The 15,430-nt window shown below is 39.4% G+C and overlaps 1 protein-coding gene across 1 annotated transcript in view; it reads right to left on the bottom strand.

Annotated features, from left to right (window-relative positions):
• TPH2 (tryptophan hydroxylase 2) overlaps positions 1 to 15,430 on the bottom strand; it is a 49,630-nt gene that overhangs the window by 19,291 nt on the left and 14,909 nt on the right. The window contains exons 7-8 of the mRNA XM_063155874.1: positions 13,738 to 13,873; positions 9,084 to 9,210 (exon numbers count right to left, since the gene is read on the bottom strand). Coding sequence (XP_063011944.1) covers positions 9,084 to 9,210; positions 13,738 to 13,873 — 263 coding nt within the window. The remainder of the gene's footprint in view (positions 1 to 9,083; positions 9,211 to 13,737; positions 13,874 to 15,430) is intronic.

Here is a 15,430-nt window from a genome sequence, read left to right on the forward strand (position 1 = left end):
GATAGAAAGGTGACGACAGGCATAAGAGCCGCTTCCGAAGTTGCAGCATTAAGGAATAAAGCCCCTGGCATAGTTACGGATGCCAGAAATGTTTTGTCTTACTTCCATGCTTTAATCTGTGCGTACAAAGAAAGCACTCAAACATGCTGGGTGAGATAATTAGACTGAACACATGAGGTACATCCAGTCCTGTGGTTGTGAACATTAAGCTGGCATCTGTTCAGATCTGTACAGGTATGTAGTTTAAGACTCTTTCCATATGGTACTATTTGGGTTATGAATAATAGCTATATGTATGAATGTCCTTTTGGAAGCAAAATTACTTACTGAAATATCCCAGAAAATAAAAAGAATAGTTTGAGGACATCAGTGAGGCAGCATGTGGAGTGCTGTGTCCAGTTTTGGGTTCCCAGCATAAGAGAGAGATGGAGTTCCTGGAGCAAGTTCAGCAAAGGCTTTGAAGATAACTCAGGGGCTCAAGTGCATCTCTGTTATGAGGAGAGACTGAGGGAGCTGGGCCTGTTCAGCCTTGAAAGGAAATGGCTGAGATGGGACCTCATCAATGTCTGTCAGTATCTGAAGGCAGGGTGTTGAGAGGAGGTTTCCAGGCTCCTCTCAGTGGTGCCCAGCAATAGGAGAAGAGGCAACGGGCAGAAACTGATGCACAGGAAGTTCCATCTGAATATGGGGAAGAACTTTACTGTGGGGTTAACCATGCACTGAACCACATTGCCTAGAGAGGTCATGGAGTCTCTCTCCACGGGACACGTTCAAAAACCATCTGGAACACAACTTTGTGCAATGTGATCCAGGATGACCCCTCTTGAGCAGGGAGGTTGGACCAGATGATCCATTGTGGTCCCTCCCAACCCAACACATTCTGTGATACTTTGGCTCTGTGATTACACATGACTGTTTTGGTTTCTACCTGAGTGCAGAATCTCCCAGCTTCCTTCTCCTGATGGGGTCACTGACCCCTGAAATGAGGGTTGGGTATGCAGGCCAGCAGCCATGGTTGCACAGCACAATGCACAGGATGCACAGATCCCTGAGCTAAGGGAGCCTGGATCTGGCCCATCCCAACACCACTGTGGGTCCCAGCCAGGTAACCAGAGAGCTGCATTCAGGGAGCTGCTCCTAAGAGACCCTCCCTGCAATCACCAAAGCTACTTTTGCCCAGCACTCCTCCGCAGCTCTGGCTCCGTGGAAAGCATGGGTAAAGCCACATGCCAATGCTGCACCCACAGCATAGACATTCCCTCAGTCCTAAGCAAGACCTAGACATGGCTGAAATGAGCTGCCACACGCTGAGCTCCTTTACTTCCCCATGTACCTGTGTGCTGCTGCTAGAGGGTGTCCATGTCTTGTACTAATGCCTTAAATAATGTGTTACAGTGTGAACAATGCCTACACAGAGCCCAGGATTCTCACTTTCCTTCTGCATACTGGTGAAAGCACAGGGACAAGTCAGGAACAGCAGCAGCAATATATTCCAAACCTTTCCTTTATTGCTCCTTTCCCCCTGATATTTAAACCTTTATTCCTGTAACTTATGATTGATTTGCTAGCAGTTGTTACTCAAAATGTTTGTATTATTGTTGCTCACTGGAAGCTTATGCTGGATACTTCCTTTTTTCCTGGTTACATATGTTCTATAAAAGACACTTTATATCTTTTTGCTAATACATTATCAACTCTAGGTCAAAAGAGAAAACAAATATGCAAAAAATCGTATCAAAATTCATAGACTCCTTTCAACCATTCCTCAGCCTTTCTCAACTGGATCCAACGCTGAATTGGAAGATGCTCGCCACATGCATGCACTCCTAAATTCCACCATTTTTTCTAAGCTATTTTTCAGGCTCACTTTCATTACTACTGTAGCAGAGCAAATGTTCAGAGTGTGAGCTATTGAACTACTGGCAAAGATTACTATTGCAGAATCTGCAATTTCTTAATGAAAATGAAGTTGCTTCTGAAAATAAACAAACGTAATTAGCAAGCCAGTGCTGTGTGAAATTTGCACCATTCTCTTGTTAACCTCTATGTCAAAATATATTACTTGTGTGCATGAAAATTTGCATTTGCAGTTCAGTAACCTCACAGATTATGATCTAACCACTTTTGGAAACAAAATGCTACAAGAAATAAAAGCAAACCCGGTCTCTGGCTGCAATTTGTTATTTTAATAGAGCCTTTATCTTTAGCGTTTCTAACTGCTTAAGGCTTGATCTTCATAAATCACATCCTGTCTAAAATGAACTATATTATTTCTACAGTAAAGTTTCTAATTTCTTCCCTGCTCCCAATTAAGTCAAATTAGCTCTCTCTTGCATCTAGCTTCCTCATTACAGGGCTGGGTCCAAGGATACATATTTATTAGTACTTTACAGAACAACACTGTTTCTAGTTATTTGTGAGCACAAAATTTTGTCTGTCAGGGCAACATGAGATCCTTTCAAGAAAAAGGTTCCTGACTTGACCAACTGAGCACCCTTGTAACAACAAGTGAGCCCTCTTTCATCTTCTCAGCTTTCAGGGACTCAGCATAAAGCATGAGATGTTTCTTTCCAAGAGCAACATATCCTATGTTGACCTACTCCTTTCTGATCACATACTGGAGGGACTCATATCCTTGTACAGTGATGCAAGATGGATCCACTGAATCCTACTTTCCTTCTGCATCCAGCCTATTTCTTTCATCCTAAGCAACAACTTGTGTCAACTCTACAACACCAGGTTCAGCCTTCCTATCATACAAAAGGTCCCCACTTCAACAGCAAGCACGTCCAAAACTGACTTGACTCCACAGCGCTACTCCTAATCAAAACTCTAGTGACTGGTGAATCCTTTCCCTTTTCCAGTTCCAGCTGGAAAGGATTCAGGGGAGGAATAACATCCTCAATAGCATGAGGAGTGACTAAACAAACAATTGGTTTCCTATCCAGGAAAAGAGAGGGCTAAGCGAGAAAATATGTTCTGTAGTCATGATGGCATACAGAAAACCTCCATGGATGATTTGACCATTCTCTCTTCATATACAAAAAACCTAGTAGGAATCAGGTTAAAAGCAACAAAATGAGACAGCTCACCAGACAGCTCACCAGTAGAGCCATAGAGCTCATTGGCAAAGTTACTGCAAATGGTACTAAAAATGTGTGTGTCTTCAAACATAAACAGCTGTCTCTGGACAAAAATCCTTTCAAGATAATTAGATACATAGAAGCCACATTTGTGAGAACAAGAGCTCTTCAAGTTCCTGATTGGTGAGAGTCTTGGAAAACACTGGAAAATAATCAGATGTGCTCATCCTGTTCTTCCATCACCCCTAAGCAGCTATTTATGATGGGCACCAGTCACCAGCCATGGCCCTGACCAGCACAGCAATTCCTACAGACACAAACCTGGAAACAGACTCTCCATACCCAGAAAAAAGGCCTTAGCAGACTGCCACAAATCCTGCAGAAAATATTGAGCATTAGCTCCCAATTCCAGGAATGGAAGTCTTCAATCTGGAGTGCTAGTTTAATGCTAGTTAAGTATCTCTGCTGATATTTTTCTTCTTGGGCCACAAATGTCTGACAGAATCACTGTAAAAATGCACTCCAAGAGACCACTGCAGTATTCTAAAATATTAAATATTGATCCCTGGGATCTACAGTTGTTTTTCTTCCCCCTTAGTCCTCTTTTGTACCATATGTACTATCTTCTCTGCTCACCTTTTTGATTATGCATAACGTAGGAAGAACTTCAATTCAGTGCTTCAGCTACTTTATTGAAAAGCATTGCTGAAACAAATCCTTAAAAATGGAGACCATTACTTTGTATTAATTCCTTTAGAACATTTTTCAGAGCGAGCCCACAAATTACAGAACGGTTTTAGAGCAGCAGTCAGTGAGACCAGCAGCACCTCACCAAAGAAAGTAATTCATTAATGCTTTACTCCTGATTCAAACACACCTCTCTGACTTTATAATGGTAAAGAAAGCCACAAAATTTCATCTGCTTCTGTTCCTTGTTAAAGTTTCAGGTTTCACACTTGGGCGATTTCCAAATGCATCTTTATACAGGTGGTTTTGCCTGGTTGAAGTCAGGAACAGAAACATTGTCCAGGCCACCTACTGATGAACAGTACAGATCATAGCATAATAGGACAACGTCTGTCTACATGTAATCTATCATACCTGATTTCAGCTTTATAGTCCTAGCTTTTACCCTGGGAATTGATTCATCTCCCTTAAGTGACATGCAGCCCAAATCAGAGTAATTTCATATGTCTCCTGTAAGCACATCAAAATTTACTCAAGCAGTTTTAAGTTGTATTCAATCCCAGCCACTCTTCTGCTCTTTTATTCACTAAGTACAGGTATGGCTGGAAGTAACACTTTTGCAAGAAACTCCATTATGCCATCACTGGATTTAAGGTACTCACTGTGCCCACTCTTGGCATCTGTCACACATGCAGGGCATGCAACTGGGATACAGAAAAGACTAAGCAAAGATTTGAATGTTAAATTTCAATATGCTCAGTGACTGCCATAGCTTCTGGGTTATTATATCAGGTTTCAGTTGGCCAATACATAACTGTTTTTATACGTCAGAATAGCTTCAGCAGGGGAACTGGTCACAGAATTACAATGATGGTTAGTGCCCTATGAATCATTTCACAACTACAAATGAGAAACACACAGGCAGTCTTGATTTTTTAGATGTACAGTGGAAATGTTCGAAATCTCAAATTTTCCTCTCAGCTCCATTTGCTCATCCATGGAGGAAGACAGCAAGCCAGTTCACAAAATGTACTTTCAGCCTAGCAGTACTAAATAGCCCCTATGGGAAATCCAATCTGTTATTTGTGAAGACAAGAGGCTATTCTATCTAGTGAGACCACGAATGTTGAGTCTTCCCTGAGTTACCAAATGCTATTCAGCCTTTATCTGAAATGCTCCCGTTTCTTCCATTCTGGTTATCTCCTCAGCAAACATAACGGAGAATTGTTCTGAATTATGTGTCAGATCTTCAGTGTGGGAAAAGGACTTCAATGATGTCAACTAGACCAGAAAATTCTGAGGGAAGACAGGCAGGTAAAGTCACAAGAATTACCACAACCCAGAGAGGTGGTTCTAAATGCTGTTTTTAAGCCAGTATATAACTTTAAAACAATTTTTTTGTGATACATACACTGATAAATTAAATTTAGCTTTAGAAATGAACTGTTGGCCTCAGTCACCATCCAGGCAAGGTAAATTTTTAGATTCATAACAAGCCTGAAATACATTTACAAGATCTAATCACATAAAATTCCTTCAAATTTAAAAGCAATTTTTGTGGTTCTCCGTGTAAAGGACAGCCAGAACTAAAGAAATGTCTTGATTTCTACTGTCCCATGCTGTTAAAATACAAGATAAAATATTATCAAGAAAGATGAAAAGGTGGAAGTTTTACAGTTCTAAAGAACTGAATGTTTAAATGTAACTTCCAGTGAGAAATGACTGGGAAAAAACTTAGTGCACCTAATTAGGCCCTAATGACCAAATTCTTAGGCGGAAAGATTTGGTGACGAACCACATGAAAAAGACACTCTGCTAACTCCTTTTCTGAACTGCCACCCACTGAATTTCACCTGCACAAGGACATCCTATACATATTGCATCTTGAAAGGGCAACCTGAGCTGTGTTGAAACAGCTTAGCAGGAGTCAGGAGTGATTTCTGCCATTAGCAAGATAGGCAGGCTCCTGCTTGGCAACTTGCAGCTTTACAAAGACAGCGCCCAAGTCCACAAATTACAAGTTAACACTAAAATGTAAATCTAGATGCATTTTTTGGTATAATTTTCCTGAAAAAATCTTATGTTATGTGCTGTTAAATGTTGTAAATTATATACTATATAAATTAGTTGAAACACCTCATGTCAAGTCCTTTCTACAGTTTATGGGTTGATAAGAAAGCAGAAAAGACAGCCTTTTTATTTCTGTACTATGTGAAAATACAAAGACCAGACATGCTGAAAAATCAGCTCAAAAGCAGTTTTAGAAAATCAATCAGAACAGGACAAGATATGAGTAACAATGATGATAATAATTAGAACCAAGACATGTATGGCCAATATTGTATTTCCTCAACCAGGAACTGCATCATATCACACCCCATGAAAAGAAGTGGCTGGTGCAAATATTTTGCTTTGTTTCAGTAACATAATCTCCATCACCTTTTTTTGTCTGTGTCTTTCCTCTTTCTTACTCTCCTAAAAGATTGTAAATGAAAATGGAATCTCTCAACAAACCGCTACAAAGACAGTCTTTCGGCTCTTTCAGTATTCCACTCTCATGACAAAGCAGAAACAATTCCTTTATTCTTTCCCACATCTGACTACAAGACCCCAAGAGGATGAAGGGGACTTGCATACTGCCTTTTCAGCTCTCTTCCCCTGCAGCCACTCTTCTCCCTCCAGCTGGCCAGCACCAGGGCCCCTGCAATGCTCTCCCATTTAATTCCTACCCTCCATGGGGCTGCACAGACATGACTAATTGCAATTTACAAAACACTTCTAGTCTGCCCAGGCACTAGGCTCCAGCTTGCTCTACATCCAGTGTGTCAGCCCTGCAGGGACAAAAATATCAGACATTTCCTTTGCAGCTCATGGCAGGGCACAAAGAGCAGATCTATCAAAGCTGATACACAGTGTCTTTTTGAGAGCAGAATGGAGCAAAAGATTATGAAATCACCTGTAATAATTCTTCTCTTTGTGGTCTGAATTCCTAAGAGGTGTTTTCCTCTCTTCCTAATGCAGTTGTCCTCCCTGTAATGGCTCAGCACTTAATGTCACTATCTTTTGAAACAGGTCAGGCTAATGGCAAGCTTGCTTTGGGCATATTGATTCAAGCTCATTAATATGCATACTCTCTCTCCATTCGTTTCTCTATTTACTTTGAAGTCGCCTCTCTGGAACCTGCAATGCTTTTCTGTGTTAAGACTCTTGGCTGGCATTTCTCAGCTTGCTGGATCTGGTTTTTATCTAGGATGGAAATGGGACTGAATGCTGCAAAAGTTAGTCAATGGCACCTCAGGTGACATTTGGTGCCCAGCTGAATGAATTTCTTGGCCTCCTCACCCTCACCACTGAGAGGTATTCTTTCTACTTGCACTCAAGTTGGCTGTTTACATTGCACATTTTAGGGCAAGTAACATCTCCACATTTGTCAAGCATCTGCCCCAGGGGAGCACAGCCCCTCATTGTGCTCCTACAAAGAAAAACACCGCCAGACTCTTTCTAAATGTTTCTTCCACCTGAAAGAGCTATTTCCAGCATGGGGGGAGAAATCAGCTTTCACTCAGATATCAGATTCTCAGTGTGATAAGGGAAAGTGATTCAGCTGTCTTCTTTTATTTTTTGCTTTATGATTCAGGAGCAGCTCATTGTTCAGATGACAAGTCAGTCATAACTGGGAACTTCTGTGAGGGGGAGGAGTACAAGCATTTATATAATATTCAGAGGCCACTTTATATTAATATCTCTACCCAAACAGGCCAGTACCAACATTTTCCACTGCAACAGGCCCATGTCATCCGAGGTTATTTTGGGCTGAAATATTTGGGCATACCACTTTCCTCAAAATACTTACAGGGACAGCCAGTTAGGTAGCTTCTCCTGAGACTGCATGGCAAGGTGGGTCAGTTTCCTACTAAGTTCCACCCAAGTACATGTGGAAATACGCACTCAGCTTTCATGATTCCTCCATACAAACAACAGTGTCTTCTCAACAGACATCCATTAGAAAAACAAGGAACACACACGGAATTGTATGAGAGGAGCTGGCCATGATCAAGACACAGAGCCTGTCTAACTAAGGACTGAACACAGTTTGATTAAATTTAGTGGCTTTTCTGGAAGGAGCAAGAAGATTCAAATCAAACAGGATTCAAATCAAACAAAGGGGTACAAACACCTTTTTTAGCAGATAGGACTGCAAGCCTCTTCTAAGACTGTGCACCAAAACTTCTGCAGTTTAATTGAACCTAATTTGACTCCATATCCAACAATTCTTTCCAAGCCTTTAAATCCCCACTGTACTTGTATAGAAGAGCAGCAGTATGCTGCAAGATTTTAAAGTAACCAATTCCCCTGCTCGATCTCACAGAATTTTTCAGAAGATAAAATGTTTAAATGTGGAGCATTATAAATAAGGAGTTTTTAAATCCAATATCATTCTTTAAATTATTTGCCACATTCATTTTAACAGGAACCACCAAAGGAAATACAGAGTAAGTCAAAACAACTGAACAAAGCAAGTGGTAAAGACCAGTGGTCACTAATCCATGTCAGGATGCAAAGAGTTGCATCCCATTACTGGAATATGGCAATAGAGCAGGGCTGACAGGTGCTCAGGGGCAGAGAGTCATCACAGCTTGACAGGGTTCCTCTCCCAAAGGTCATGAAGGCTCCAGTCTCAGCAGCACCAAACAGCTTTAACACACAGACAGCCCACACTGCCTGCTGGCTTGTGGCTCACTTGATGCAAGAGAGAATCCATCTCCCAGCTGCTGGCTGAGGCACTTGGTCTTGATCTAGATCTACTGCTGCACAACCTTGCCTCAGTAACTACATATTCTCCAAGGAGAGCAGCAGGCAAGGATGCAGTGTCATCTTAAAATCCATCACACACTGGAATACAATTAAGAGCTGCAAAACTGAACAGTGAGTACAGAAATATCAGTGCCAAGAGCCAAAGTGGCCACCTGTGGAGGAGCTAACAGTCTAGAGATCAGAGCGCACATCAAAATGTTTTACGGTTTGTTTTTTTTCCAAGTTTACCTTTCTTACTCATTTCCAGCACCTTAAAGCAGAAAAAATTCATCTCAGCTAGCCCTGAAAATTGGTGATTATGGAAAATAAAAATTGAAACGGATTACTTAGTGTGATCAGCTTTGGTCTTTTTAAAAACCCCTAAAGCTCTGTAATTGTCAAACCACAGTCATCTGGAACCTGAAAATGTAGTCAGCTCTAATATGACAATGCAAATCAGTTCATTGGCTAAAAAGGAGGAGAGATGAGAGACCATGGCACAAAAAGATTTTGACTCACAGTGGCTAATTTCTGAACATCTTCATCAGATGCTCCCAGTGAAGCAAGTCCTATCTCTTGTGAAAACTGTGCAAATTTGGGATCAGCAAGTAGAGGCACATGTCCCAAGAGTTCATGGCATGTATCCCTAAGGAAATGGAAATGAAAAGAGAGTCATTACAGAAATTAATACCATAATAATTCCGTAATTAATTTAACATAAGGCATTTTACAGGGGTCTGACTCCCACCTTACAATGAAACATGGTTTTTACAGCATAGTTCTTCCCTGTGTATACAGTTTCTATGTGTAGGTAGAAACACACACATTTGCTTCTGTTAAATAGATTATACATCATTTAACCCCAGCTGTTCTGTGCTTTGCTCATCATTTCCAGATTGAGTGGAAGAGCCTGATCACTACAATCTTTCAGACTTGGTGACATGAAGACTGAACTGCCCACAGGAAAGCCAGCTGTCCCACAAGTACAGTTTTCAGCTTTTCTGTCTACATAAATCAAAATCCAACACATTCCCTCTTCCTCTTGTCCATTCCTCTTTCTGTAATTGGGTAGCACTCCACATCAAACATTTTGCCACTTGTCCCCAGAAATATGGGGCAGTATTTACAGAGGGTTCTGTGTGCCTAATTTCTCACTTAGTCATGAAATCCTACTGCAATTACTGGGCACTTTTGTTATGCAGTCTACTTTTCAGCAAGCAGATTTCAGAAAAAGCAGAGAATCCAAGTCATTTCAAAAAGAACAGCTGTTCACATCTGTAAGTGCATTGTTAGTCATGACAAAGTGCAGACATAAGTGTACCAAAAACTGCTAACGGAAGTGCACATGCATCATCTACAAAAGCTTTCAAACAATTTTGAAAGTTTTGCTGCATTTGTTCACAGGAAATAATGGACTTGGTAGTAAAGTTCACTTTAAAAATCCAATCTGACATTTCCTTTGCTTTTGTCTCTTTCAAGACATACCTCTGGTTTTTGTTTTGTTTTGTTTTTATCCTAAGCTGTAAACAAATGCTTTAAAGGCAGGGAGAAAACATCAAGTTTTCTGCCTTCTACTCAAAATCATCCAATTTGTCTTTTATAAACTATTTTTGTTTGAAAAGTCACAGAATATGACATTTCAGATAAATCATGAACAGAAAAACAACCCTCTATATAATTTAAAGTCTTCTTACTCAGTATCGTCACCAAGAAGTCTGAACCAATAATAGTAGTAAATCGAAGTTGGTGGTTTGCATCACTTGACTGGATAATCATCAAAGCTAATTAATTAATTCTTTAATTAGTTCCATTCCAATCACAACAATTTTTTCTGTATTCTCCTACAAGATTTAGATTACTAACAATGCAAAAGACAGCTGGGAAATGTAGTTTGCAGTCTGACAGACACACCACTTCACAGCACCAAGCAATTCACTGGAGGAACCTGATTTCTCCTACCATCAACTTCCAACATAAAAACGGGTCACAAAGCCCATTCTGTGGAAGCCCAGTACACCAATTCTTACTTCCACCAAGCAGGCTGACAGTAATTGCTGAGCATCTGTGCTACACTCCACCAGTTCAGCTATACTTAGCTTTGTATCAGTAGTTCAAGCAGAAGCAAACAATGAAGCTGGCTCCAAGTTCCTGGCTCCAGGTAAGCACACTCATCTGCAGGCAGGTTTCTACAGCAGCATCACTGCTAGTGACACCTGAGCTAGTGCCTGCCTCTCGATTTTCCTGTGCTGAAGCCACAAGCCCCAGAAAGAAATAAGCAAAGATGACTTATTCCCAGTTCTGCACTGGGACACATGGCCTTTGTTATGTCCACTCTTGCAGACAAAATGAGAACAGACAAAGCCTAATCCCATTAACTTGTCTCTCTTGGCAAGGGGAAAAGAATGAGGAGGCAGAAGATATTTCTCTCATGCCTTTAGTTTGTAGATTCTTCCATTAAAGCTATGCAAAGTAGTATTTTGAATGTGTAGTTACAAAGAGGGGAGCTTAAAGCAAAAAGGATATGAACAAAAAACCCCCAAAACCACAAAATCTCGCAGGCAGAAATATGAACCAGTACTTGGGATTGTCATTGGAGTCTTTTAGACTTCCCTGCCAGTCTGGTCCTTTATAGATAGTCTAAACAATATAATTCTTTGCTTAACTACCAAAGCTGATTCTTTTATTTTGTCTTATTCTGAAAATAATTAAGTTCCTTTAATTTATTCACACACATTGCTCAGAGAAAATAAGATATTTGTAATGCACTTTTCACAGCAAAAGATTTTTCTTGAAGTAAATTAGTTAGTAAAGCAGAAGAAATCTACATAGCTCTGTGAATGTAGTAGAAACATAATTAAAATCAGGAAGAAATATGTTTTAAAATGCACATGGTAGTGATACAGATCAAACCAAATGAACTCTCTAATTTGTATCTAGCTCTGTAGCCCGGGTGTTAAATCTGACGGAAAGCCCACTGAAGCCAAAGGGAACCTTTTTACCTGGTTTATATCATTGAAATGCAACATTCACCAGCCAGGACCGGCAGCAAAGCTCATTATGGCCCCATATATCAACCAGAAGATCTCAGGGCGTTGCAGTTACTGCAGAAGATGAAGAGCTGTCCCCACTCAAGTCAATTTAATTTTGGCATTGATTTAAAAAAGCACTACGCTTTCACTCTACACTTCTGGTAACACTGTGTGTTCTATGTTATGTAAAGAAACCTAAACACATTTTAAAAGGGACTGTCAAAATTTTCCTATGGAGTTCCTGGTAGTCACTACACATTACTCAACTAATGTGAACCAGTAGGTTGAGACTATAACCTGTATTTTTAAGTTCAGCCCAAATAAGGAATAAAAATCTTCATTCTAATTCAACTGTTATTATTACTCAGTGACTTCCCAGACAGTATGACCAGAAAGGCTACCCAAGAAGCAGCTGCCATTACTACTAAGGATCAGCTGTGATCTACTGCATAATTCTGAGCATAAGCAGCATCCTGAAAATTGCAGGGCTCTCAAATACACAAATCAATGAACCAGGGAACATCACAAAAAGCACAGATACAAGTAATTGCTTCCTGAAAGATGTTATTGCCTTTATCCTGTTGGAGTTATGTACCTAAATCTCTTATCAGTAGATGAAAATGTTCTTCTAGTTTGTACTAAGTTAATAAACATCATCATTTTTTTGCTGAACACTGGTACATGCTGCAGCCTGAAACACTGGCTTCCCACAGAGAGGAAATCATCAATGCAAAGCCTGGTACTTCCCTTGCATCATTTTTTTTTTTTTTAATATCTACAGATGTTTTTAAATAGACCCGAAGAAGTTCAGCCCTTCCTTCCATCCAAGCCCTCCTTTCAAAATTTTCCATTCTATCAATTTTCCTACAAATTTAAGAGATTTAAGTTCTAATTACAGAGATTATAGAAGTGACTGAATTCCTTCAGGGATCACCAGCTCCTTTCCAAAAGAAACGCACACACAAAGCTAGCCTCAGAGCATTTCTGCAAGACAAGTTCTTTGCCACGTTCAGATGCTGAGGAGAGAGAAGGTAGAGAAGTGTCTAACAGCACCATCTGGTGACTCCTGCCAGAATAAAGCTACCACTTTTTTAGATAAGCTTAGTATGCAGCGCCATTAAACCTTTTATGTCCAAAAATATTACTCCATGGTTTTGGCAGTCAATTCATGAAATCAAACTTAGGCAAGAGTCCAAATATTTACAGTACTGGAGCTGAATATATATGTATTAATCCTTTGTGTAAATTTGGAAAAAATCAAACAAGTAGTCCAAGTGGAATAAACCACAGCTACAATCTCATGCTAACTGCCTGATGAATGATTCACTGCAAAAAATGTAACTCCTGTGGTTACAGGATCAGAAGATACCTTTGGTAAAACTACCTCCACATTATCTAAATGACAGGTACTGTTCTGCTATTACTGCACAGGACAACATATATAACACAAGACAAGAGCTACAATCTATTTGATCTTCTTTTTCCCCACTTTTAATCAAAAGACCGTATACCAAAATATTTCATACTAACTTGCAATGTTGTGTTTTGGAGAAGCTGCAATGCTGTTCCCTAAAAGTCATAATTAAAGTGTTTCTTATTTCTGTCATAATTTCCCTGTAACATATCTAATATTCTCTCTTGGTAAGAGAATAGTGCTCCATGTCTCGCTTGTGTTGTGTTATAGGAGAGAAATGAAGTTCAGCTGTGCAACCTGCTCCAAAAAAATAAAAATAGGAAGACAGAAGATCAAATTAAAATTCTGAAAGCAGATTTTTTTCAAAATATTCAGGGTTTTGGGTTTTTTCACTACTTCTTTCTAGCCGTCCCAGCAGAAAATAAAATTGTAGACACTTTTTAAAAATTTTTAGGTGAAAACTCCATTTTCCACTGAAATTTAATTGAAATAGTATTTCTGACCCACTGTATAAATAATCCAGTTATTTAAGACCTTTGTAAAAAGTCAACAAAAAAGTCTTTGAATTAAATTCTGGCTCGCCGATGTGCAGGATTTTGTCATCAACAGTGTAAGAAGAATTTCACATTTTGTAAAAAAGTTCCTCTTTTCAATCTTGCCAGATTGAGTTGGTTCCTTTCAGAAAGTGGTGAGTATGTTTTTTCAGTGCTAGAGCAAAGGCAGCACTTACGGTTCCGGTGTGTAGAGGGGGTCAGAGCCGTGCCGGATGTACTGCGTGCAGTGAAACACTCGGTAGGCTAAGCCAGCTAAAAAGTCACGGGGAGACAGGTATCCAGCAACTGGTCTCACTGTGAAGCCAGACCTCTCTGAAGGGAGAGAGATAATAAAAGGCCACATTACATTGATCTTTGTATCACTTTCTGGTGACAGATCTGTTGTTAATTATTCTACCAGAAGCATGACACAAAGAATCTTGATGATCACCAGACATAATTTTCAATTATTACATGCAAGAAGTATTTTGCATTGCTAGCATATGTATAATGAAAACAGCTTGAGGTATTTCAAAGTTGGTCTGAATATCTTTGTCTAGAAAAAAATGCTGAGGTACCATAAGTGATGTCCTTAAAATTTTAAGAACAAAAATTTTTGTCCGGTACCAAATGGGAGAGAAGTTTCCATATTGGAACATACGCAAAATATGTTTAAAAACTAACAGAACAGAATAGGATTAAAACAAATATGTTTGTGTCAATAAAATACTGATTTTTATATTTAAGATCCTCATTGAAATATTCAACAGTGTTCTTTTTTCAGATTAGTCCCAAATGTATGTTTCTCTCAAAAATTAATTCTTTATTCTTTCAAAGTTTTTACAGGACAATGTTTCAAATTTTTCTGCAACAGGTACTACTACCTGCTTTGTGTAGTCTGAAAACATATTTCTGAAACAAGTGTGAGATTTTGAATTTCTAGCTAGGGAGAAAAAATCTGTACAATTTGGTATCATTCCTTAGCGACTGTAACACAATACATGAGAGACCCAGAAGGACACAATCAAATTCAAAGAATGATGAGTCAGCTATTAGCAAATGCAGGTTTTTACAGACAGACATGAATTATGGACGAAGTGCAGGCTGAGGAAAGTAAGCTTCTCATTATAAATTCTTTATTTCCTTTAGCTTGTCCATATATATATATTTGGATAAAATGCTTGGCTAATTATTCTCTAACTAGCACATAAGTTGGTTTATTTTTTTTTTTTTCAAATGCTTGCCTTTATAATATTTTAGTTCCTGAGTAAAAAGTTTAAGAAACAAATATATGTAGCTGAAGGGACCTTTGAGGAGAAATTAAACTCTTAAATTAACTCTTTGGTGGCTTTTCCTCCAGAGCTAAAAACATCTCCATGTCTACCACGTTGTCCATATGGGCAGTATTTCCACTACAAATTTACATTTACATTCCAATTTACAAATTAAAAATAAGAATTTATTTTTGAACTTAAACATATAATACACTGATCCTTAAAAAATGAAAGAGAAGCACCACATCACCTACTGTGTCCAACACATCTTTTTCACATACAAATAAAAGGATTAGCTTCACGAGGTCTCGAGCACTCAGGAAAGCTTCATATTCATCAGGCTACACAACAGTGTATCAAACCTGCCCTCCTCTTTAAATTCAGTTATCTTGGCATTTGGCTCCCCCTTTTTCCTGCCTGGATGTTTGGGGGATGCCCAGTGCAGTTATGAGAAGCCCCCATCTGTCACTAACTCAGGTTTTCTTTCCACCAAACCGAAGGGGTTTTGCCCTGTACAAGATAACATCATGCTTTCACATGTGCAGCTGATTAATTTCTCTCCGTTTCATACTTGCAAATATCTACATAAAACTGTCTTGACTCCAAAAACACTGCC

This window comes from Melospiza melodia, chromosome 4 (genome assembly GCF_035770615.1).
Source record: "Melospiza melodia melodia isolate bMelMel2 chromosome 4, bMelMel2.pri, whole genome shotgun sequence".
In the NCBI taxonomy this organism is placed as follows: Eukaryota; Metazoa; Chordata; class Aves; order Passeriformes; family Passerellidae; genus Melospiza; species Melospiza melodia.